Genomic DNA, 25988 nt, shown 5'->3' on the forward strand with positions numbered 1-25988 from the left:
AAATGAAAGGGGAAAATACTGAATAAAATTAAAATGATAAAAATAGATCAAATGAAAATGAAAGAGTATAAAATAAAAGGAGAATGATGATTAAATAGAAACAAATGAAATAATAAAAATATATCAAAATCATGAGAAACAACTAATAAAAGAAAATGACTAAATAGAACAATAAAATAATTAAGGAAAATAGATCGAATTAAAGGAAAAAAAAACTATAATTAGAACATGATTTTCAACTTAAAAGTTATACTTGATAAATAAAAAATAAAGAAAATTGTAACTTTATATAACCTTGGAACAAGTATTTATCTATAAATTTAATAAGTTATTATACCAATGAAACTATCATAAACAATATCGTAATTTAATATAAGCAATATTCTCATTAAACGAGAAAATTGCAATACTTTCTTAAAGGAACGAAATCCCTTTTTCTTGATCAACTCTCTCTTGAGTCAAAACTAAAACACCCCCTCACTAGACCACATCTCTCACTCATGTAAAAGCTTCATTGTCCCTCGTTAATTAAAACCATATTTTTCTATGGTTTTCATGCTGACAACAAATCATTATGTTCAACTTAAGTAATAAAAAATATTAATGTTTTTACATTTGAAAATGTTCAAACGATTTCATTTTTAGTTAATGTTATTCATTTATAGTTTTCTTAAAATATACGATATATGATAAGACTCGTATAATCCTAAAGTAAACGAAAAAGCACATACGAAAAAGGAAACTAAAAGATGCATTGATTCCATTTATGAGCTAACTAGCGATGGTGGAAATATCATTTTGGACCGAAGCTTGACTTTAACCGAATCTCAACGCTCATAAAGCAGCACTTGCAATACTTAGATTCGAAGATAACAAAAAAAAAACATCATTGGTTAACTTCAAACAGGGGAAATACGAAGAAGAGTTTGCAAACTATAATATTTGTTCGTGGCATCATTACATGCAAAACCCGCGCTTTTAAGAAAACTTTAGATTGATGCGACACTTTTTGCTTCCTTTAATCCAATGAGTGTGGTTAACAGATAAAGTTCAAAACTTTATGCTTTTAGCATATATATATATATATATATATATATATATATATATATATATATATATATATATATATATATATATATATATATATATATATATGGTTGCTTACATATTATGAACCTTATGGTACACTACACGTGTTGTGCATCTTATTACCATATTGATGCTAATGTAATCCTAATATATAGTACGTAGTTAATCTGTATGAGGATTTTCCAATAATTGAATCACGTTTTTGTTTCAACTAATTTGACAGATAAAGATAATAACTTGAACTAATAGATAACGAAAACAAAATTTGTAGTTCTTTAACCAACTACTAATGAAAAGGTATAAATCAATTACAAACAAAATGTGTAGATATTTATTTCACATGCACATGTGGGTAGGTAAGTATTGTCAACAAAAGTAGTTTTCGTCTTTGTGATTTTGTTATTATCCAACTCTTCTAAATTTGTTAGTTTAAAAAAATTTAGCCACTTAATTAGTGAATGCAATAATATGTGACAATATTAGGGTAACAATATTTCTAACTTAAAAGGATAAATGGTTTTTAATGTTTGGATAACATTTTTGTTCGCATAAAATAATTGAATTGTTCTTTTAAAATAAAATTTCATTTTAAAAATATTAATTTTAATATATAAATTTTAAAATTATAGTTTAAAAGTATTAGTCAAATTTTAATATTTAAATAATTTTTAATAATTTAGTTTTCTTAATATGTGTATGAAGATAAAATATTTAGTTGTGAAATTTTAATTTTCTTTATATTTTAAGTGAATTTTAATTTTTTTATTTATTTTAGTTATTTGAATTATTTAAAAAAAAAAACTCAACGTCAATTTTCTTTTTAATTTTTTCAACTAAACAACGCGTCTTATTTTAAAAGAAATTAATCAAATAAATAAATTACTTCATTCAGATATATTATTAGGATCTGAACTTAAAATATCCTACATAGGGTACGCTTACTGAGCAAAAAGAATAAAACATTTGAAAATGATGACTTTTTTTTTTCCACAGAATCATGTGATGAAGAACGTTTTACAATTTAAGATTCACCTGTATTTCAAAATTTGAATTAATTTTAAAATTATTTCAAAATATACTTAGTTGTCTAACTAAAGTAAATGAACAATGAACAAATATTCCTTATCATTTTTCAAGTGATTTTTTCAATACAAAATATAAAACTATGTATATTTGACTACCAAAACTGTTAACTATTAGTTTTATGAAAACTAGTGTTTAATTTAATATGTTTAAGTTGAATATTACTCTAAACTATGAATTTTCACTTCTTGAAATTTTATTGAATGGCATTTAAGTACATTGATTTACTTATATAAATATATAGATTAATTTTATGAATTATTTATTATATTTTAAGAATAGTTTATATATAACTTATAAGTTTAGACGTAAAAAACAAATTTTGATTTAATATAAGGTTAAAAATTATTGGTAAGGCTCACTTTTTTTTATCAACGTTTCACTATGTTAACAAGCGATAAAAGTTGCTGGCAAATGATAAGGATTATATTCTTAATAACAATTACTTTTTATCTCACTTATAATGATTTCAGAGTCATTATAAAAATAGGTGGGTATTAATAAGTGAAGCTATGAATTCGGCCTAGCTTATGTTTGTGTTAGGTAAAGAAGTCCAGAAGAATAAAATGTCCTCAAAAGAAAAAGTCAACAAGAGAAAAATAGTGACAAAAGTCGGATGGGTCGGGTTAACCTATTGGCTAGCTTAAAGTAATTACTAAAAATAATATATACAAGGTTGAACCAGACTTGGCTTTATCCTTTATGTGAACTGATTTTATTAGATCTTTTGCCTAGATTGACATTTAGTTTGGATTACTCGTCTCAATTTTCAATTAGGGTTGACTCATTTTAAATTTTGACCTGAGCTAACTTAGCTCGAATATAGGTCTTGGTTGACTCGACTCGATTATGGGTTTTGGCCGACTTAACTTGACTATAGGAACGAATTGACTCAACTCCACCTTCAACATGAGTTGAAATGTGACTTAAGCATAACCATGTCAACCTTGGGTTTAGTTCAAATTGTATCAATCTTCAACCTGGGTCGACATGTGTCAACCTTCGACCTAGACCAACTTGTGTCAACCTTCAACCTAGGTTGAGTCGTGTAAACCTTTGCTCTTAGCCGAGTCATGTCAACCTTCGACGTAGGTCAAGCCATGTCAACCTTTGGCCCAAGCCAACCCATCTGAACCTTTTGGTCGGGCCAACTTAACTTGACCTTCAGTTCGGACAAACTTGTCTCGACCTTTGACCTAGGTCGATCGGACCTTTGGTCCAAATTAACCTTTGACCCAGGTTGACACGTCTCAATCTTTGACTCAGTTTGGCCTTTCTCGCCCTTTGACCTAGGTCAACTCGTGTCAATGTACTACCCAAACTAGGTCGTGTCAACCATCATCCCATGCTACCCTGTTTCAACCTTCAACTTAAGTCTTTGTCTGACCCATCTCGACCCTTTGTCTAAGCCATCCTATTTTGACATTCGGTTCAAGTCGACTCGTCTCAACCTTCGACATCGAACAACCTATCTTAACCTTCGACCTTAGACGATCTATCTCGACCTATGCCCCAAGCTAACCTTCTCACCCTTCTGTTTGGGTCGATCTCTCTAAATTATAAGATCATACGATTCAATTTAAAGAAATATAAAGCAATTAAAATTAATATAAAAGATTTAGAAAAAAAGAGAATGGAACTCACTAAGAAGAGATAAACCCATGCAATCATGTATTAAAGAAATTACTAAAGTAAGAAAGTAAGGAAAGTTACATAAATAAATCTTATAAAAAAACAAAGAGATTGAAATCAAATATAAAAGAGTGGTTAAGAATGCAAAATATAAAATGTAAGTAAAATAATAAACAATGACACCACGTTCAATTTACGTACTTCTTTTTTGAGTAAGTTACCAAAGTTAATCATCGATTCTGATATAATTGATAGGTTTGTTGATGGAGGAGGTTTAGTGGATAGACAAAACACCAATAAGACCTGAGTCAAATCACATAAAAAAATAATATCACCTCCAATCCAAAACCTTAAGACAATAGATCTATGTGTCTTCTATTTTATATGATTATCAACATAGAACAATAATTTATTTTCAATTTTTTCTAATAAATGAATTAATATCCTCAATATTTTTCTCGGTTAATTTTTTTTATAACTAACAATATGTTAAAAAGACAAAAAAAAAACTTCGAGGAATGGCAAAAGGGCAAGAATAAATCAAAATATTTTATTTCAAATATCATGCTTAGTCCTAACATCACCAATAAAGTATTTTCCAAAAAAAATGTCTCTAGAGTAGTTAAAACAACATTCGAGCTATAGAAAATACCAACCTTAAAATGAAACAAAGATGACAAAGTTTGACATCAACCCCACGTACACACTCTAGAGAAAGTTGAATGAATGTTCTAGTGTAATTGTGTGATACATTCCTATGTACAGGACGAAAGTTAATGCTGAAATGGACTTAACAGTGTCAACCAAATCAATTAGAAATTTTGGGTATCTTTTGGGTGTCTGTTTTTTCAAACTATGGATATGAATTTCACTCGCAGTATTATTTAATTAAGTAAAATAATATGTTATTAATGTTTTTACATAGTGATATTGGGGTGCAGATCACAGAATTTTATAACGAATAATAGAGTTGTCAAAATAGATTAAAATTTGTGAATAAATTCAATTTATCATAGGTTTAAATTGGATTAGATTTAAAAAAATTACAATTTTAAGTACACATTAAAAATGAACTCGATTCACTAAAAATTCAGCTTACGTGATTAAACACGTGGTAAGCTAATCTTTTAATTTCTGCACTCATTATTTCTTTTGAAATATAATGATACATAAAGTCTAATTTTTTTATTGACATGTTACATCAAAATTACAGTAGTTTTGATATGCGGTGGAACTTCATATCTTTTTAAAATGAATGCACGTGAGAGTTTAATGATCTAAACTTCTGTAAAAATACTTTACCAATTAATATTGTAAAGATAAAAGAAAATAATTATATTTTTCTTAATTAAATGAGTGAACTCTTTTAAGTTATTAAACGGTTGTGGATTGGATTGAATTTAAATATTTTAAATTTATTAACAAATAAGAAGTTCATATGGACTCACGGAGTGATCAATTTTGATATTTCTAACATTTTTTTTTTCTTGTAATGATTGTAAAATATTTTTATTTATAAAATTTACAAAAGATTAAAAAGTTTAATATCAACAAGTTCTCTCCTACTGTTGTGAATGTCCTTATGCCGATGAAATTTAATTTTAATTAAATTAAATTAAATTAGATACGAAATTTAAATTTAATAATAAAATTAATTCTCCTTTTTTATTTATTTATCTTCAAGTTTTTAAGTTTATATTAATTATACCATATAAAGTAAAAAAAATTATTATAATTTAATTCTCTTTCTCTATACACCCTCATTCCTCAACTGTTCTAATTTTGAACAGTTTCTGGTTTTTGCCGCTACAAGTTCCAATACACCTACTGTGAGAAGCAGGTTGCTCTTTAGGCAGGGTCCTTGTCCTTGGCCACAATTGCATTTCCTCCCAGCCAACAAAAATGGGTCGAAGACGTTCTTCCAAAAATATCCACATGGCTCACTTCATGGTATGTCATTAAGATCATGTCTGTATACTATTCTTGTATACATTATGCTTTAGTTTTATCACTAATCATAATGGATTCCTTTTTTTCTTTAACTTCTCAAAAGTTTTTCTACGCAGGTCTCATAATCGCTTGCATTCAGTGTTTATACGAAATTGTTTTATTTTATTTTACTTTTTGCCTCAGGTGTTGGCTGCATGCATCGGCTTAGGGTTTTTGGTTTGGTTGTTTAGGGTTTTATATTTTGGAATAGATGGATACATATCAGTGGAATAGTGTGTTTAAGAAGAACAATAAAGGGGTAATAGCAGGCTTGAAACACGTGCATGTATGGGTTTGATCAATTTATCACTTTTACACTTTCTAAGGGAAAGGTAGTTTTTTTTTATTATTTATTTTTCTTTATTATAATTAGAGATATTATTATGTAGTCCAAGATCATGACAAAGTTATGGTTCTGGTCAATATTTGATTAGCTGTTTTTGTTTCAATTCAAGACAAACTAATTATTAGAACCTGAATACCAGTAACTATGTAATGTCTGTGTGGGAGTACCAGACTAAGCAATTGTTTCTTATTTTTGCAATCACTTTCTGAAAAACTGCTTTCAACTTCAGAGTGCTCTTTTAGTTTTTTTTGTTTGAATGTGTGTCACATGTCTATGTTTGGTTCTGCTTTCGATTCTGTTATTAATTATCTTTGTTTGATGTGATTTTGACTTTCAGTGTGTATTTTATGTGTACAAGCTGGTAATGAGGAGAAAGAATCATATTTAATATTTCCTAATTACTCACTATTTTTCCTTGAAGCCTAATGTTGTGGAACCACAACCTTCCAATGGAACGGTGGAATTGCTAGGGGCATCAAACTCTCACCATGATAACCATCTTCCTGGACTTTCCCCACAGAAGCAACCAAATTCATTAGTGAACGGAGTGAAAAGGCCTCATGAAAGGAGTCTGGCAGGGGAACAAGTGAACCAGGATCATGGACTTCAAAAGAAGTACACTACTAAGAAAAAATCCAAATTTTGTGGTGCATCTGTGAGACGATCAGAACGTCTAAAAAGTGCAATTGTTTGCTCTACCAAAGCCAACTTTGGCGTTGAAGTTGAAAATATAACTGTTAGCGATAGTGAGAAAGAGGAAGTCTTGGCAGGGCCTGAGTTGGTGCTGGAGCCCCCGCAGGAGCATGAGTCAGAGTCAGAGCCAGAGCAAGATGAAAGTGAGAAGAGCTTGGATGAAAAAGTTGACTCTGCCTTACATAGAATAAATTCTCTTGACAAGATCGTGGGATGGTTGAAATCCAAGGTCTTCATAAGTCTTTCTAAATTCAAAATCCAAGATTCTGCGCTGTTGTTATTTTCTTGTGATATGTGGCTTTGTATGCTAAATGCATAACAGGTGGAAGAAAGCTTTTGTGAAGCACCTTCTGTGGTACCTATAGGTTACAAGAGCATGTACTTTGATTCACAGAAGAAGGTTTTTTCTCTTCCCGGTTTACAATTTTAATTTTCTGATGCATCTTTTAAGCTTATCTTTTGGTATGATACTCATTTATTTTTATGTTGCTTATTGCCTTACATATATGCAGATTGAAGCTTTGATAGAAGAAAATCAACGACTAAATGGAAAGCTGGAAAATGCTTTGGGCAAAATAGAAGCGGTATGTTCCAACCTTATTATCTTATTATCGTAGACTTCCTTCATCTTGATTCTTATTATCGTATAAGGCATCTGTATTCAATATTATAATCTCTTGGAAAAGAATTGTTTTTCCTTTTCTTTGTCCTCGTCGCTGGTTATCTCTACTGTGAATAATAACACATTTGAGGGAATATCTTTTTCCATGAGCAGTTTAGTATTTCTTTCATTAACTGTTACTTCTAGTTGAGGAGCAAGAAACCTTACATGGAATGGATAAACATTTCTTAAAATGATTCTTGTGATTGCAGATATATAGTCGTGTTTTGTACTGATATAGCATATGATCTTGTTTCAAAAGTATAACCTTACATTGAAAGTAACTTGGTTTTTAGTTATCTTGATGTATCTGAATCTGACTCTTTGATAATTCTACATTGTAGTACGAAAAAGAGATCCTTGCTTTGATTGGTGTACTGGAAAAAACGAGGGATTCTGTTAAGGATGATACGATTTCAAATCTGGCAAAATCTGTAGAAGCCGCTGTTAATGTATCAACTCAAGCAATCCATAATGTTTGTTCTGCTTCTGCTATTAAGAGAAAGAGAAAGGAAGGCTGAAGTAAGAAGCTAATGCTTCTCAACTTATTGATGCATTATAAAAGTAAATTAAAAACTTGACGCCTAATGTGCTTGACTAGTCCACCTTGCTTTTGTGGGGCTTTTGAACCTTTTTGTATGGATTTCTTTTTCTTAATATAGTGATTTTATAATTGTGGTATTATTATGCTTCATACATTTTTTCTTTTAGTTTCCAGGTATTATTATTAGGAGAAAGAAAGTTAGGCTTTAATATGTTTTAAATCTTATAAATATGCGATGGTATAATAAACTGGATCATTTGTGCTTTCCCTGATCAAAATAAGAAAATGGAGGTTGTTCAAGCATTTTGATTATTAATTATACTCTTAATGCATTTTCTTAGGAAGTTTGTTAATTGCTTTTATGGAGGATGGGATAAAAATAGAAAATTAAAAGATGTTTATACATAAAAGAGAACTTTTAACTTGCATTACTATTTATTGAAATTTATTAAAAATTACAAAATATAAAATAGATTTATAAAATTACTGAGACAGGTACAAAAGTGTAATTTTTTTCAAAAATAATTGATATTTTTTATTGATAACGTTAGAATTTATTAGAAATGTCCTTTTTATATTACAAAAATATCACTCTTTTACCAAATGTGTTATGTTTACGTTGTACTAATTAGTTGTGTTACGATATTATTTTCATTTGATTTCATGACCTGAATTCTAGACGTAACAAAGACTTTCTTTTCTAGTAAAGAAAAATTCATCCCCCAAAAAGATAGTTATATTAAAAACCATGAAGGAAAGAAATAGACGATTCTTCAGCCAACCTTTTTAAAGAAGCAAAAGGTACACACAATGATAGCCAGCGTTTAGTCAATTAAAGAAGCATTTGGTCATAACAGTAAGTGCATAAATAAAATTCCTAACTGATAACATGCAGCTTGGTTTCATAAGTAGTTATACTTAGCAATAATTTAGATTAATAATTGTTCTATTTCTAGAGCTATTATCACATTATTACTAATTGTTGTTTATGATCAGAAAAGGAATTTAATTTTGGCAGAAATACAGGGAATATTTTGTAGCATCATTATAAGGGGTGTTATGATGCTTCCTAATATTCAGGTTTACTCTTCTCCATAATCAAGTGAAGCAGAAAATTTGTGGACATCGTTTCTGGGTGTGTGTGGTTCTCCATTTTCATCATCATCATCATCATCATCATCACCGTCTTCATCTTCATCCCCTGCCTCTTCAGGAATTGTTGGAGGAGGAGAAGAGAAATCTAAGTACGTTCCCTGAATAGCAGCATCTTCATCTGACTCAGAGAGATCTTGAGAAGCAAGTTGGTGATACTCCACAAGCTGATGAAGGCATTGATTTTCTCTCACCAAATTTGCATTTTCATTGGCCAGTCTCGACTTCTCAGCAAGAAGTGCTTCCAGTTGAAGCCTCACCTACACTCACCACAACAAGATCAGTTTGTGCAATGTATATATAATTCTAAATACAATCACAAAGTGAGAATTCAATAGATTTGAACAATAAAGTAATAAAGTGTGTTTGATTTGAAAGAGTGTGTATGCAGTGAAATGATTATGTGATTGATTGATTCCTTACAAGATCATCTTCTTCAGGTCTATCTCCTTTTGCGAATCCATCACGCAGTCTTCTGTTCTCCTCTTCAAGCAAACCACACCTTTCTTGCATAAAACACAAATCTGATTTAATGGACTTCAATTCTCTTGCTAATGAAGCTGCTTTCGTTGCCATTGAAACTGCAAGCTGCAATGTGCAAATAAAATAAATAAACAACAAGCTGGTAACTTCAGCGAACTAAATCGTATACTAAAAACAAACACCAACATTTTTTGCTTTCTTGATGTTTCTATCCACTACTTTTTTCCCATTCTCCTTTTGTGACTCCACGGCACTTTCTTCAGAGTAATCAACATGGTCAAGTTTCCTTTTCATTCCTTGTTTTGACTCCTCTTTCTGTTTCTCTCCGGAATCCTCCTTGTTTTCCACCTTATCATTTTTGCTGTGAAATATATCAGTTAAGGTGGGTGGATTCGCCAATTCTCTAGCACCCTGCAAAGAACAAAAAAATCAGCTAGAAGTTTGATTACAAGCGATCTTAATTTAATTCTAGTAATATTTGAAATCTACAAGTAATGACCGATAATAAATTGTCACATTTAATCAAAGTACAACTTCACCAAACAAGTTATTGTGTAGCAATCTCTCTTTTTCAACCGAATCGGAGTGAAACAAAATTCGGATCTAATCAAGATCTCAATTTCAAATCTTATAATTAAAATAAATTTGGAAAGAGAGACTCCAAAGAAAAAATGAACAGGGTTAAGTTCAGCATTGGGTCATCGATAAAATCGCACAAGAATAACATAGTAACCAAAACAAGCCCTCTTGCCCAAATTAATAGTAGTAAATAAACAAACCTGAAGGGCATTGTCCAAATTATTAGACAACATAGACAGAGTGTTGGCAACTGAGTCAAATCCTCTCATCAGCAACATAGAATCTTCCTTCAACCGATTGTTTCGTTCCACATTCTACACATATAAAACAGAGAAACAAAAAAACACATCCCACCAATTCAAATCTCACAGAATTCAATCAAAAATTGAAAATTACTTGGATTGTACAAGGTAGCATCGACACCAACCTTGGGGGAGTGAGATGAGGTTCTGGGTTCACGAGCATCGAGAAGCGTGTCGACTCTGCTCCTGAGAGTGCTCCAGAAACGTTTATCAGAGGAAGGGCTGATCAGAGGAGAAGAAGAAGCCATAACCCGCGTGCCCTTCTATCACAACAAGAAAACAAAGGTTGAGAAACAAGACACGAAAGTTTGCAACTTCCGAGGTTAAGAGAGAAGAGAAACCTGGTTTGGGTGGAGATGGAGCGGAGAAGAAGGTGCGTCAAAGGAGGTTGTGATTGGAAGAGAAAGTTTGAGAAGGGTAACTAAGGAGGAAGCTGAGTTCAACGGCTAGTTTGAAAATGGTGTTTGAATATGAATAGATGAATAAATGAATGGAGTTTATTTAACGTTAGAAAATGTGTGTGACAACTCTCAATGAGAGGGACTCTGTAGTTAATGTTATTGTGTTGAATTTAGAGTGGTTAAGTAAGTAATTAATGATTTAAACTAATGATATGGGGTGCTTCCCATTTTTGGTAGTATGTGTATAGAAATATTAATGGAATTAAAAACGAAAAATAAATAAAGGTTTAAGTTTTTTTGGTAAGCTTAGTACAGTAGAAAAAGAAAGATTTGAAAAGGAAAATAAAGTATTAAATTAATAACAATATAATTAAAAATAGTAATTATTATTTTATACTTTCTGTACACAATATCACTAAATATAATTTTTGGATAACTAAAAGAAGGGATAAAATAACATTGACAGTGAAATTTACTTATATATATTATGGTAATTTCAATTATGCGTAATTTAACTTTAATTCATATCATAATTATATATTATTTTGATTTGTGTGAATTAAAAAATAATAATAAAGAAAAAAAATATTAAATATGTTTGTAATCTTTAATCTTGAATGCAAACTTGGTTCTAAATTTTTCTTTTAAATGATTCTGATTTAATTTTAAGCATGGATAGTTTTAAAGATGTTATGAAACTTTAGATCTTAATTATGTGTGTCAATATGAATGAGGTGAAAATTTTAGAAGAAGTTCAGTTGTTTTTATAGCAGCCATCTAGATTCTTATAAAGTATAGCAAAATTAACAACAATTATGGAAGGAGGTATAAACAAATGTGTACTTTAATTATCTGTAAGTGTTTTGTTTGTAATAAACTGATTTTGACCATATAGTTTTATTCAATCAAAGTTTCCTGTATATTATTAAAATTAATTATTATTACATAAAAAATGATGAAATTTTATGTAATATTTTTAAAATAGAATAATAATAAGAAAATTTGAAATAATAAATTAAAACAAATTATGATAAATTTAGTTATAATAATATGAATTATTTTCAAATATTTTGTTTAGAGTCATTTGATATAAATCAAGTTGTTCAATTTAGAATAAATTTAACAAATAAATCCTAAAAGTGTTATATATTAGTTGTAATAAGTAATTAAATGTTATTACAATTTAAACTTTGTTGTATAATAATTAATTCAACTTTTTAAAGTTAATGAGTATTTAAATATTTCTTTAGAACTTAATATATATATATATATATATATATATATATATATATATATATATATATAGCTGGGAAAAATAAATCAAACTGCACTGCACTACCAAAAACTGCACTGAACTAAAAAACTGTTCGCATGAACTGCACTGAACTGAGAAACAATTCAGATGAACTGAACTGAACTGTTATTCTTAAAAATAAACTGGACTGAACTGCACTGCACTGCACTATAATATAAACTGAACTGAACTATTACAAAATGAACTGTTTTATGAACTGCACTACGTCAGAACTGAACTACACTATTTTTTGGACTGAACTGCACTAATTTTTAACTTAACTACACTGTTTTTGAACCATTTTTTAACCGAATTGCACTGATTTTGAATAAACTTCACTCTTTTTGAACTGAATTGTACTACTTTTGAACCGGATTGCATTGATTTTGAATTGAATTACACTATTTTTGGACTGAATTATACTATTTTGAATCGAATTGCACTAATTACATATGATTGTACTACACAATAATAATTTAAAGTTTATAATTTGAAAGTGCTTAGAAAATAATACTTGAAATATGCATCATACTTCAATATACCAATTAACATTTTTATATATTTTTTATTTATATTAAAGTTTTCCATAACTTAAAATGTAATTAAAATATTAAAATTAATATAATAAATATAAATATCGGTATTAAATTATTTTTTATATTTTAAAATCTTATGTAATATTACTCTTTACTTTTACAATGTTTATTATGTTGCGTAAAATTTTTTAAAAGAATTTATTTTAGAAAATTCTCAAAATTAATATTTTCTTTAACATTTATATTCATTAATATTTGTGTGAAAAATGTTATAGAAATTTTATGAAGTTCTAAAATTAATATTTTAAGAATTTTTTAAAATAAATTCTCTTTAAAAAAGTTGATGCCACATAATAAATATTTTAAAACTAAAAAATAATATTACATAAGATTTTAAAATAAAAAATATGTTAGTACCAATATTTATATTTATTATACTAATTTCAATATTTAAGTTACAAAAAACTTTAATATAAATAAAAAATTATAAAAATGTTAGCTGTCACAAAATTTAATTTTTAAAAATAACTTCTGTAAAATTATAACATAAAAATAACATTACATAGTAAAATTCATTCAAAATAAAATAAGATATTGAATTAATTTATAATTTTTTTAATAAATTAATTATAAATATTTTATATTTTTCTCAAAGAAAGAGTAAAGAAAAAAATTAAGACAAAATAAAATAAATATTTCAATATGAAAGAGAAAGAATAGAACGTAAGACATAAAACACATAAGTCCAATTCTTATCCTAATACCAATATTTTATTTGAGGTATTTTGCTATTTCAATCTACTATAGTTCAATAGTTAACTTAGTTAACTTAGTTAACTTATCATAAGTTTAGTTTCTTAAAACTGAACTATTTTATAGTACAGTTCAATTATTATTATGAATAGTTTAGTATACTTTAGTTTAATATAGTACAATTAACTATAGTTTAGTATAGTTTAGTAAATTATGCCCAGCCCTATATATATATATATATATATATATATATATATATATATATATATATATATGATTGAGATCGGAAGTCATAGAACTTTGAAATATTCTTCAAGTACATCCATCTATCCATTTCCATTTCATGTTAAATCAGATATGTCTAATATAACATAACTAAGAGAGGGATGAATTGGTTATTCAATCTTTTACTAATTTTAAATTGATCTTGAAAGTTTCTTCAATCTTTATAACTCCAAATAACCAGTTTTCTAATTCTGTATTAATAGACTAATTAAAACAATTAGAAAAGGTATAAGAGATGAGAGAAACAAAGAACACAATGCTGGTTCAATTCAAAATGAATCTACGTCCAGTATTCTTCTAAGTAACCCACTTAGGAGGATTCCACTAAATCAATAGAGTTACAAGAATTACAAGAGCATCTATATAATTCAAGACCCTAAAGACTAAGGAGCTTGATCTACAAAGCAAGAACTCCCCCTAGATGCAATGCATCCATACAATTGCACATGGACCTTCACTTCACACAATGAATCAACTGTAAACAAAAATACAATAGAAAAGAAATAAGGAACGAATACACCTATTGGATGTGCAGATTTATCACTTGATCCTATATCCAAGCTTGACCCACCAAGGTTGAATCCACCATCAATCTTCTTGAATGTCCAATTGAATGATCTCCCAAGAAAGCACAAGAACTCTGTGAATCTTGATCTCAGAAAATAAATCTCTCAGTTGGTCTCTCAAGTAATTCAGTTATTTCTTTGTGTTTTAAAACTGATTTCAAAAGTTCTGCTGCAGTAATTAATGGATTAGGAATTTACCTAATAGATTATCATGGGTGTATTTTCATTGCATCAGTGCAGTGCCCTCATATAATCTATTAGTTAAGTATTTAATCCATTTAGTTCAGTGTTTGACACATTCAAGAGTTTGATAGCTGATTTAATTCAGTTCAAGCTTGTTTTACATGTAATTCTAGATATACAACACCTAATGTAAGAGATTAAATTCAGGACTAAGCGTAAACCAGTGATGCACATGTTTGTATAGCTTTGGACTTCATCAAAATCATCTTCACTGAATTTGAGGAAGCTCCCCCTCTCAACATTTCATTCATTAAACAATTAAGAATTTAAATTGATAAACATAAAATATAATTAAAAGTATTACGATTAGAAAAAGGTTTATACTCTGCATTATGAAATGTTATCCTTTTTTTTTATAAAAATTTATTTATACACCTCGTTTATAGTTGCAGGGATTCATTTTCGTTCAAAATGTGTATTTTTAATATTTTTTTATTTTCACTGTAAAAGAAACAATATATAGTTGATTATGTGTGAACATTGACCATAAATAAAATTTTATTTATGAATTTTCATTTTGCAGTGTTTAGTCTTATACTTTTTGTGAAAACTTTAAATTTTTGCAGTTTTTCTATAATTTATTTATTGGTGACTTACATCACGTCATAATTCCTTGATGAGAATAGACAAAGTTTATTTAAAATCATCTTTCAAACTACAATTTTACTACTAAATCATTTTTCATTATTATCTTCATTTAACTTTCATAATATATATCAAATTTAATGAAATGTCTCAAAACATAATCTATTCATCATAATGTTTTATTCCGTATAATCTATTTGATTTTCATAAAAAAACTAACTTTTCTTGAAATATCTTGTGTTAATTTCTTATTTATTAATAATGCTATATAAAATGTAGATCGAGTGATAATCACCGATAAATGTTTAGTATTAGTTAAATTACAAATTATTTAGATATTTTATTAAATCAATCTAAAAATCATTAGAATGGTCTTATATAAATAAAGAATGTGGTAAGGAGAAATTATAAAAAGTGAAATTTAATATATTTGTGTTTATAAAGTTGGGGTAAACCCCAAAAGTTGCAACTCAAGCTAGAAAGATGAACTGAGAAAAGTAAATTTTAAGCCTACGACTGAGCAGCAAAATTTGAGTGTTGAGTCACATTTTAAGAAACCTTCATTAAAAGGAAACATCAAGCTCCACCAGATTTGAAGTTGAGCATCAAAAGAAAACATCCATGGCAAGGAAACATCCATTGTTGACCTCCAAAGTTGATTACCCAAACTTTGGAAGAAACTCATTCATGAAGGAAACCTCCATGGCTAAACTTTAATCTTGGAAGCTAGAGCAGCACCTAAATTTCTATAAATTCAAGGCATGTCCCTAGGATTATTGTGTTAGTTTTGTACATTTGTTTTAGAGAGAGAAACTCTTAGACTACTTTAGTTCGTATTATATATTCTTGTAAAGTTATGGAAGGAGGAAAACTACTCCAAGTTCCTATTGTATACATCATTATGAGCAGCTAAATCCTTCATAGTTTGGATTGAATGTAACTTATAAACTCTCTTTATATTGTACTTGATTATATATGTATTGTGTTCTTATTTCTATGTGTTGGTTACTTAATTTGTGCTACACTCCGTGGTGATTTGGCAATATCATACTTCATCAGCACTAAATGTAGAGACATCTGGTCTAGTGTTTAGATAAACAAGTCTCCTAATCTTTGACATATACCAAACATGGATATGCGGGTTTAGTTGGTTTAAAGAGTCTTATTCTTAAAGCAAGAGTTCCTCCACCTGAATTAGAAAATCCTATGTCTAACATCCTTAGGTTATAACTCTCACACACAAGGTTAGATTTACAAGTGAAGTGTACTTCCATAAACACTAGAAATAAAAACACAATTTAAAGATAATTAAAGGCAGTACAGTAAAGTTAAGAGCCAAGTTTAATCCCAACACCGTAATCAGCATCACCTCTCTCAATATTAGTTTTAATATATTTTAGCAATGCCAAAACCACACATTTGTTGATGTTTTATTGTCAAGCTTGAGTAGATTATAGATCACTAATTTAACTACCAAATCCCTATGGATACAACCTTGTTGTGCTACAATAGACTTAGTACATTTGCTGAAAAAGTTATATCCTTAATTGGAGAACTAACACTGAATTATTTGTCCTTGAGGAACTAACAAAGAAACAATTATAGTTTATGGATGTAAAATAAAACAAAATAAATGTTATCAAATACTATATCACATTATCACAAGTATCTTCACATATAGTATCTCTTTATTTCATACATCAATCATGAGTGTTTTTGTAAAGTGTAGAAATAGTAATTTTAGTTTGTAACTTTATATAAACTTTTATGTTGTGTTTGTTTCCAACTAGGAAAGTATAGAAAGTGCATATGTGCAAAATTTGAAATTTAATGTAAAAAAATACAAAAATGAGGTAATTTTCTTAAAAACTTTCTTCACCTTCATTCAAAATTTTGCAAAAAATTGAGGTAAACATAATCAGGGGTGAACCTTGTTATGACATAGGGCCTTGGCCCTCCCAATTTCTTTTTATATTTATATAAATTAATATATCATTTAAATATTTTTTTTAATTTTAATATATTTTATATATTTGGCATCTTTTAAAAATTTTATATTTTTATATAAAAATTTTGACATCCTTAAAATATTTGTCGAAGATCTACCACTAAACATAATAATAATAATAATAATTTATATATTATTTTTATATAATTAATTTTTATTATTTTTTCCAAAGTTTTTGAAAATTTTACTCTTGACAAATTTACTCTTCAAAATGTATTAACTATTAAACACATCCTAAAAAACCAGTAAAATCATATATGCTACGTGCGTTTGGTATTCAATTTTTTTTTATAATAGTAAAAAATAACAAAATTATAATAACTATTTATTATTATTGTTGTTATAAAGTTAAATATATATATATATATATATAATTTTTATAATTTAATTATAAATAGTTTTTATTTGTTTTATAGATAATTTTATTATTAAAGAAAATAATTAAATTTAAAAAAATGGTCAAATTATAAAAACTAGTTAAATTTATAAAAAAGGTAGTTACTAAAAAAATAAAATTAATAAAATAATTATTTTAATTTAAAAACAATAAAATTGAAAAACAAATGTGAACATAAAAAAAGATAAATTTATATATATATATATATATATATATATATATATATATATATATATATATATATAAAAGTATATATGTAATCTAAAACATTACTTATTAGAAGATTCGTTCCAAAATTTTAAAAGTATTTTAAAATGCAAAATGGACTATAAATAGAATACCCAAATGCTAATCTTGTACACTTCAAATGGCAAAGGTGAATGCCCTAATGAATTGTGGACTTAGACGAGGCCCAATTGGTATTTTAGGAGAGACTATTGCTTCTGCAACCTGTCATATTTCTTCCAGCACCTATCACTTCTAGAATTTATTTTCTGAAATACTATAAACTATGGAAATAATTTTTCAGAAATTAATCATCCCCTCATATTATGGAAAAGATTTTTCGAAGTCTCTTATGGGGGTAGAGAGAGGAATTTGATGGGGATGTAGGAAGCAACAGCCCTTAGGAGATTATCTGATGAAGCCCAATAGTTGTATTAGGAGGTGGCTGGATAGGTCCATTACTTCATATTGCAGTATCATGGGTTGTGGTGCGAAAAGGGACTTGGATAATTTCTTATAAATTAAATAAAAAACCATGTAAAATAAAGCTAATTTATATTTACTAATAGTCATAAAAATGATTTTTTTTTAAAACAAACAATTGATTTTATAAGAAACTATTAAAACTCTAAATAATTTGGTGAGTTAATTAAATTTATATTTATTTCAATTTCTGAGTACTTTGAAAACCTGGAAAAGAAATATTTATTTAAAAAAGAATAAGTCCTTTGCTTGTAGAAATGATCAATGAAAAGAAATAAGGAAGGTTTATTACAAAATTCTTATATGATTCCACTTTTTTTTTTTGTTTTCTTTATCTATGATTAGATATAAAAAAAAAATATCAGTATGTATATGCCGATAAAATTCGTAATGAATGAAAAATAAATATTATGAATAGATATTTGTGGATAACAGATACAAGTATTTTTTATATCTGCATGTTAACAGAAACAGATACAGGTATCATAGTATCTATATATGTGGATATCTGTACTCATTATTCTCTAATTTAAATTTAAAAATAAAATTAAAAAAATGATTAAAATATTAATACATTAATTTTGAATGAGTTATTTTTTATCATTTGATTTTTAAAAAAATTATTTTTTTAAAATTGTTATTAAACATTATTTAAAAGGGTTATTTGAACTTTATTTAAAATTTATAAATATTATTTATTGTATTTTATATAAAATTATGATTAAAATATCTTGTTAAAATGAGAATAGAAAGAGACGTGAAGAATAACCACATTTTGGAAGATGGGAAAGCAAATCCAACTTTTGATTGATGTGCCAAAATTGGATTGGAAGCCCCAAAAGGAAAGTAATACTGTTAGTCATTCACACACTTTGTTCCCAATTTTTATTTGAAAAAAATAAGTGTGAGATCGGACTATATATATATATATATATATATATATATATATATATATATATATATATATATATATATAATTTTTAATTTATAAAATGATATTTAAATTAGTGATTACATTAATTAATTATTTTTGGTCATGAGTTTCTAAAAAAATGTCAAAAAAAGAAAGGTTAATTTTTGTCATTACAAGAGCTTTTGGAGAATTCACACTTTTCGTAAATCTTTTATTTCTCCTTCCGATTGATTAAATATTTATTTCTCTACCTACTAATTAATTATATATGGCCAAATTACTGACATTGATCTCAAGAAATTATCGTCTCTTACTATCTATCTCCTTCTCAGTACTGCTCTTATGTTTTTTAACGATAATTTTGTTTTAAAAAAAAAAAACTTGCAAAAATAAGTTTTAGCTTTAGATATTTTCTCTAAAGAATGACACAAAATTTCAAAAGAAACTTTCAATGGCTAACTTAAAGTTACTAATTAATTGCAATTTCCAATAGTAGTATATATTGTTTTTATTTTATATACTTTATTGGACGTGTTACATGAGTGACAAAATTGGAGACACCTCATATCCAATCATCGGCAATTTAGTCGTACACTATTATTCATGTCTTTTGACCATAACTGAATCATGATGATAACATAAATAAAAAAATAATGATTTTTTTATTTTAAATTTGAAAATTTTCTTTTATATTTTATGATATAATATGTAATTTTTTGAAGAGTGAAAAATTACTTTTCTAAAAATAATAGTTAAATTGAAAAAATTGAACCATTTGGCTTTTTCAACATTATTAATGTCATAAATCCAAAGTTCATTTGAATATAGCACAGCAACCACCACCTTTGATTTGTTTGTATTGTGAGCACCGACACAATGCCAGCCATAACATCGCATATTTCTGCTGTCTCAGTGATTGTCTCATTTGTGCATCAACACCGTGTACTCCATCAAAAGCTTAAATTTTGGATAACAATTAATCATAGTGTCACCAACTTGCTTAATAAGTTTAAAAATCTTATATTATAGAGATATATTTGACTTTGTTTTTAGATTTAGACTTTAAAAATAATTTTCAAGATTTCTTTTTTTTGGAAAGTAGAAGATGAGCCAAGAGAAATGAAAATATACATAACTACATATTAAATTAAAATAATAATAAACTTCAATTTTTTTTACTCAAATATTAAAAGTAATTAATATATTAATTGTAAAAGTTGTTTTCAAAAACTATTCTTATCGTGATTTTTTTTTCTCAAAAAAAAACAGTTTTCAAGAATAGGAATTAAAGAGACCCTAACTCTCACATCATCGATTAATAGCCAATATATATATATATATATATATATATATATATATATATATATATATATATATATATATATATATATATATATATAAAAGGACTTTCTTTCTCCTCTTGTCCCGAACATAGGGTCTATTTTATTTATTGTAAAGACTTTACATGATTAATGAAAAAAAAATCATGAATAACTTTTAGTTGTTAGTATAATTAACAAGTTTTTAAAAATTTAATAAAAAAAACTGCCATAGAATAATAGTGTAAAAGAATAATATATGATACATTATATTCATAACTTTCGAACAACGTTCAAATAATTCATCTAAATAATGTTGAATGACAATTTAAAAAAATAATTTTTTTTACAATTAACTAATAAAAAATAATTCATTTGAAATCAATATTTTAATATTTTAATCATGTTCTTTAAATTTAAATGAGATTATAGCATGTACGAGTGTCCACATGTATGGGCGTCGACGAATATCCATGTGTTTGGATATTATGATACTGTACCCTCCCGTTAACATTTGGGTATTAAAAATTCATACTCGTTACCTGCATATATTTATTTACAATGTTCATTCTCTACCCATTGCGTATTTTATCCGCATATATCTGTGGAAATTTTTTAACATCCCTAAATACATTTAGTGATTTTTTTCCTCCTCTCTCTTCCATGGAAACTTCTCATTGCATTATTGAACTTGAACTTGCACACAAACTATTGTCTACATTAGTAAATGGCATGAAAACCGTCCTTTTGCATATCTTAAAAACTCAACTATGAAATCATCCACTAATTATATTATATACCATATTGAACCTATCCGATACCAATAGAAAAAAATAAAAAGATTTGACTTTTTGCTATAAATATAATACGGAATTTCAGTGATTGAATAATCGAAAAATAGTAATAAAAAATGTTTGTTTCACCTTCAACCAACATTATTATTACTTATTTAAAATGGTGATGATGGTTGCAGCAGTATCCTGTCCAGATCATTAGGTGTCTTCGTCGATTATGATGGCAAATATTGAAGGAAAATGGTAGGTCAAGATTCTTCTTAAAGCATGAGGAACTATGAGTCACGCACATGATTTCATTTTTTTTTTCAATTATGTTTCCACATTTGTTGAATACACTAGATGATACAAAATCATGAATCAAATGAATGTTTAGACAAACTTATCTAAAATTCAAGTTTAATCTTAATATAGGGCATCTAAAAAGTTTCAATAAACTAAACAACATTTTATGTATGAATTTTAAGAATTTAAATTGATAAACATAAAATAGACACAAGTCAGTGAAGCTTCTTTCTGCCAAACAAAATTCACGAATACAAATATCGTACATAGCTAGTTTTTAATATATTGAAATTTTGTCTCATATAAAGTATCATACAAAAAACATTTTAACTTATTGGCAGTGTTTTAACGCAATATTAAATAACAACTGTACAAAAGAAATACGTACGTACCAGAAAGAAATGATAAAACGATGTCGTGGCATGCAAATAGCTACATCACTCGTGAATACACAAAAACTACATCACTTTCTTCACATTATAACTTTGCCTTTCAAAATCGTTATTGTCATTATATTTAAATTGACAAAATTATTGGTCCCAAAGGAAAGTAGTATTTCGACGTAACACCATTTTTTTTATTGAAATTATTATGAAATATAAAACAAGAGATTAATTAAGCTATTAACCTACAAAGCGATTGCACAACCACACAAACAAACAAATGCATTGTTCAGACATTTTTTATTTTGAGAAATTTAGCGAAAAATAATATACAACGATTGAGGAAAAAAAAAAGGTGAAAAGCGCGGTCCAAATAAGCAGCAATAAAAAAAAGTACGGCAAGAAAGAAAGAAAGTGAAAAGCAAATATTTTAGTGACCAAAACTGAGTCACAAGGCATTTATCTTTCTTATCATCTTCCACTTTTTTTTTTTATCATCATTGTTATTCTTAATCATAATCGGTTATGACTCACTAACTATACACTTATGGTCTTTAAAATCGCCTAACGTGCATTTATACTAATACTATTAACATGTTGAAATTAAATTCTTAATCTTTCCTGTGGGAATATTTGACCTTTCACAGATGTTCTTGTCTGCTTTATGTAACATTAAAGATTAAATTATCCAGAATCACTGTATTCAGATTCCACTATAGGACATGATAGTTCATTACGCATCTCAATCAAATAAATTTAAAAGAAAAAAATGTATCTATAAATGTGTGGTAGCAGCAAGAACATTTTGGAAAAAAGACTGTTTTTTATTTGTATTGTGGTGCTTTAACAATGGCCAAATTGCGTATAAAGCTAGTTTCTTCTTTCTGTGACATCACTAGCATATCCAATTTTTCACTGTACCCACAACACCTATAAACTCTTTTTTTGTTACAATATGGATCTCATTTATTCTTTAATCTTCAGAAAACAAATTTATACTGATATTCTAGTAAAATATTTTTAACTAAGAATTATTGTCTCATTTAATTATATAAAAATAATCCGTTGTGGTTATGAGTTCTTTGTTTTCTTAAAAAAAAAATGTCAATTGGTTAATTTTACATTGATAAACTCCTGTATAACAGGATTTGTGATGTTGGAAAAGTTTGTAATAACGGGTGCATATGTATATATAAAATACATATATATTAAGAAAGTTGTTTCAAAGAAGGTGGGACTAAAATTATATAATTGAAAGCATTAAAAAGAGTTTCCTGTGGAACATGAATGGTATTGGGACATGTTGGCTTTGGCATGATATGATATGACAGTGGTGGAATGCATACATTACCGACGCTATCTGTTGAGAGAGGAAGAAGGTTCCGGGATTAATTGAAGGAAGAAATCCTTGTGTTGTGTTGTGTTGTTGTGTGAACAAATCCTACAAAGACACAACACTGTCAACTGTTTCTGTTCACACAGAATGTTGGAGTCCGTTTGGGTGGGGAGAAAGACATGATCTATCTGTGTTCGCAGCACCACTGTTCCTCTGCCTCACCCTTATGAAGAACAAACACCACACAGCCCTACCGCAAGATATAGCAATCCCTTAGTACTTCACAATCTTGTGAGTTTCACATCTTTTTACCTCTTTTCCTCGCTACTTGCATTGTACTTGCAGCGTAGGTTGCTTTTTTCTTTTCCTTCTGCTGGGGATTTCTTGTTTCTGTTTTTTAGTCTTGTCTTTCACTTTTCTCTGGCTGGTTTCGTTGGTCAAGGCTGGGTTGTTTTCTGTTCTTCGTTCTTTCTGTGTGTCTCTCGTTTTCTGGGGGGAGGATTTTGTGGAGTGTGTTTACCTGACACGAGCTAAAAGTTTTGTCTCTGTAACGAAATTTGCGGCAATCTTTGCGGTTTAGCTTCTGGGGGTGGCGGGGTGGAAGTAAAGTTGGTGACTTTGAGATCTGGGTGGGGCTGATATGCAGAGATTACGGGAATGAACAAATTGGGTATGTTATTCTTTGTTTGTTGAGACAATTATCAATTCTTGTTTATGTTAAGGAGATAGAGAATTGGTTCGAGTGGAGTGGACTTGTTGTTTTTGGTTCGTGGTTTGGGACAAGAGACTCGAGATCTGGGGAATAGTATGTTTTAGGTTGCTCGAGCTAGATAATCAATGAAGGGGTTGTTCAGATCTAACGAAAGATCAAGTTGTGTCTTGACTGAGACTATATATAGGATTAGAACTTCTCTCCGAGTACTTCAGATCAGAAGATTTTGGAACACATAGGATGAGTCAGTTTTATTTTCTTTGGGGAGGGAGGGGCAGAACTCTTTTTCTGGCTATGTTCATAGATTGTTATTCTTTTGTTCTAAGCACTTGTGGCGTGTTTGGGAAAATGTTCAGCTGAACTTAGCTCACACACTTTTTCTCTTTGAATCTATTAATATTGTTGCTTCTCTTTTTTGTGCCTTGACATTCAACGCTAAGTCTATCATGTTCATTTGTCTGCAGATTGGATATGGGGAGTCTTGCGGTTGAAACTGAGGATGTAAGCTCAGATATGTACCTTTCATTGGGGCTTAAGGAAACAGATAAAGGAGTAGGAGTTCCTCGGGTTTTATCACTTCTCTCTTCTGTTCTTGAGAGATTAGTTCTGAGAAATGAAACGCTATTGGAGGCAAATCACATAAAAGATGTTGTCACAGTATTTCATGGTTTAAGAGCTCCTACTCTGAGTGTTCGTAAGTACATTGATCGTATATTCAAGTACTCAGGTTGCAGCCCCTCTTGCTTTGTTGTGGCACACATATATGTGGATAGATTTATTCAGCACACAGAAATGAAATTGACTTCACTTAATGTGCACCGGCTTTTGATAACAAGCATTATGCTAGCCGCAAAGTTTATAGATGACGCGTAAGTGCAAGTTTTAAATTGAACAAGCGCACATAATATCTAGCTGTCGTTGTATGCGTTATGTATCTTGTGGTGATATGGAAATGTTATATGTAAAACTTATCTGTTTGTGGGCCTGATATGGTTATATTTATCAGTAACTGCTATAGTCGGTTGATAATGACAACCTTAACAGTGTTAAGTATGGGGAATCAATTATATATTTGACAAAAAATATGTTTTTAAAGAAAAAGAATGGTTTTTCATACTTTCACCATTTTGAGTAGTTGTTGTCATTGTCTATATTTGATTCATTCAGCAGAAGCTGTTAGCTTACTTTGGCGTTTGGTTTACAGATTCTACAATAATGCTTACTATGCAAAAGTTGGGGGAGTGAGCACATCTGAATTAAACAGGTTGGAGATGAGTTTTCTGTTTGGAGTAGATTTTAGACTTCAGGTTAGTGTAGACACGTTTGGAAGATATTGTAGGCAATTGGAAAAGGAAGCAGCAGAAACACTACAAATTGAAAGGCCAATGCAGGCTTGTCGAATTAAAGAAAGCTGGTCAAACAAAGACGACCCTACTTGTGCTTCCACAATTGCAAGATAAAAATATGGCTGCAACAATGTAATATAGCTGTCCGCAATTAACGGGGACATTGAAATTTGAAGTGTTTCAAAGAGAGAAAAGATTGTTGTATACAATTCAACCATTCTTTTACGGACACGATTGTGGTTGGTTTTACTTGTTTTTTTTTTTTTTTTTGTATTTTGTTTGCCCCTTGTTTGTAATTGCAAGCTTGGAACCACAGAGATTGTGATGAAATTTTATTCCTTACAATTCATTTGACTTTGCTTTAGTACCTGGTTGGATGTGTTATGGCCTTGACGGTAAGCACTGTAAAGAGTGGACTCCATCAACGCTTTAGATAACTTATTGACAGCACAAAACTGTTAATAAGCGGCACTTTCTAAGGATCTCCGAAACTCCAATGGACGAAGTATATATACCATTCATATATTCCCACTTGGTATCCACTTTTCCCCCTTCTCAAGGTAAGTGTTAC

The 25988-nt window shown here is 28.6% G+C and overlaps 3 protein-coding genes across 4 annotated transcripts; 2 read left to right on the forward strand and 1 right to left on the reverse strand.

Annotated features, from left to right (window-relative positions):
- The first annotated feature begins 5574 nt into the window (after window positions 1-5574).
- LOC114195272 (uncharacterized) lies at window positions 5575-8177 on the forward strand. The gene is made up of 5 exons (XM_028085688.2): window positions 5575-5754; window positions 6561-7061; window positions 7155-7232; window positions 7345-7416; window positions 7838-8177. The coding sequence occupies exons 1-5, from the start codon at window positions 5707-5709 to the stop codon at window positions 8012-8014; spliced, it is 876 nt and encodes a 291-aa protein (XP_027941489.1). The 5' UTR covers window positions 5575-5706; the 3' UTR covers window positions 8015-8177.
- A 756-nt stretch (window positions 8178-8933) lies between these two features.
- LOC114179390 (GRIP/coiled-coil protein) lies at window positions 8934-11074 on the reverse strand. The gene is made up of 6 exons (XM_028065719.2): window positions 10895-11074; window positions 10679-10816; window positions 10452-10565; window positions 9859-10083; window positions 9613-9777; window positions 8934-9449 (listed from the first exon to the last, which is right to left on the reverse strand). Exons 2-6 carry the CDS (start codon window positions 10799-10801, stop codon window positions 9120-9122), a joined length of 957 nt encoding a protein of 318 aa, XP_027921520.1. The 5' UTR covers window positions 10802-10816; window positions 10895-11074; the 3' UTR covers window positions 8934-9119.
- A 12180-nt stretch (window positions 11075-23254) lies between these two features.
- On the forward strand, window positions 23255-25784 carry CYCP1;1 (cyclin p1;1). Of its 2 annotated transcripts, XM_028066468.2 has the most exons (4): window positions 23255-23650; window positions 23940-24029; window positions 24536-24940; window positions 25276-25784. In XM_028066468.2, exons 3-4 carry the CDS (start codon window positions 24543-24545, stop codon window positions 25529-25531), a joined length of 654 nt encoding a protein of 217 aa, XP_027922269.2. In that variant the 5' UTR covers window positions 23255-23650; window positions 23940-24029; window positions 24536-24542; the 3' UTR covers window positions 25532-25784. The 2 variants fall into 2 exon arrangements, with proteins under 2 accessions (XP_027922269.2, XP_027922260.2); XM_028066459.2 differs by lacking the exon at window positions 23940-24029 and having other exon boundaries at window positions 23259-23650.
- Window positions 25785-25988: the final 204 nt, after the last annotated feature.

Source organism: Vigna unguiculata, chromosome 1 (genome assembly GCF_037176805.1).
Source record: "Vigna unguiculata cultivar grain cowpea cultivar isolate G323 ecotype 2 chromosome 1, ASM3717680v1, whole genome shotgun sequence".
NCBI classification, from domain to species: domain Eukaryota; kingdom Viridiplantae; phylum Streptophyta; class Magnoliopsida; order Fabales; family Fabaceae; genus Vigna; species Vigna unguiculata.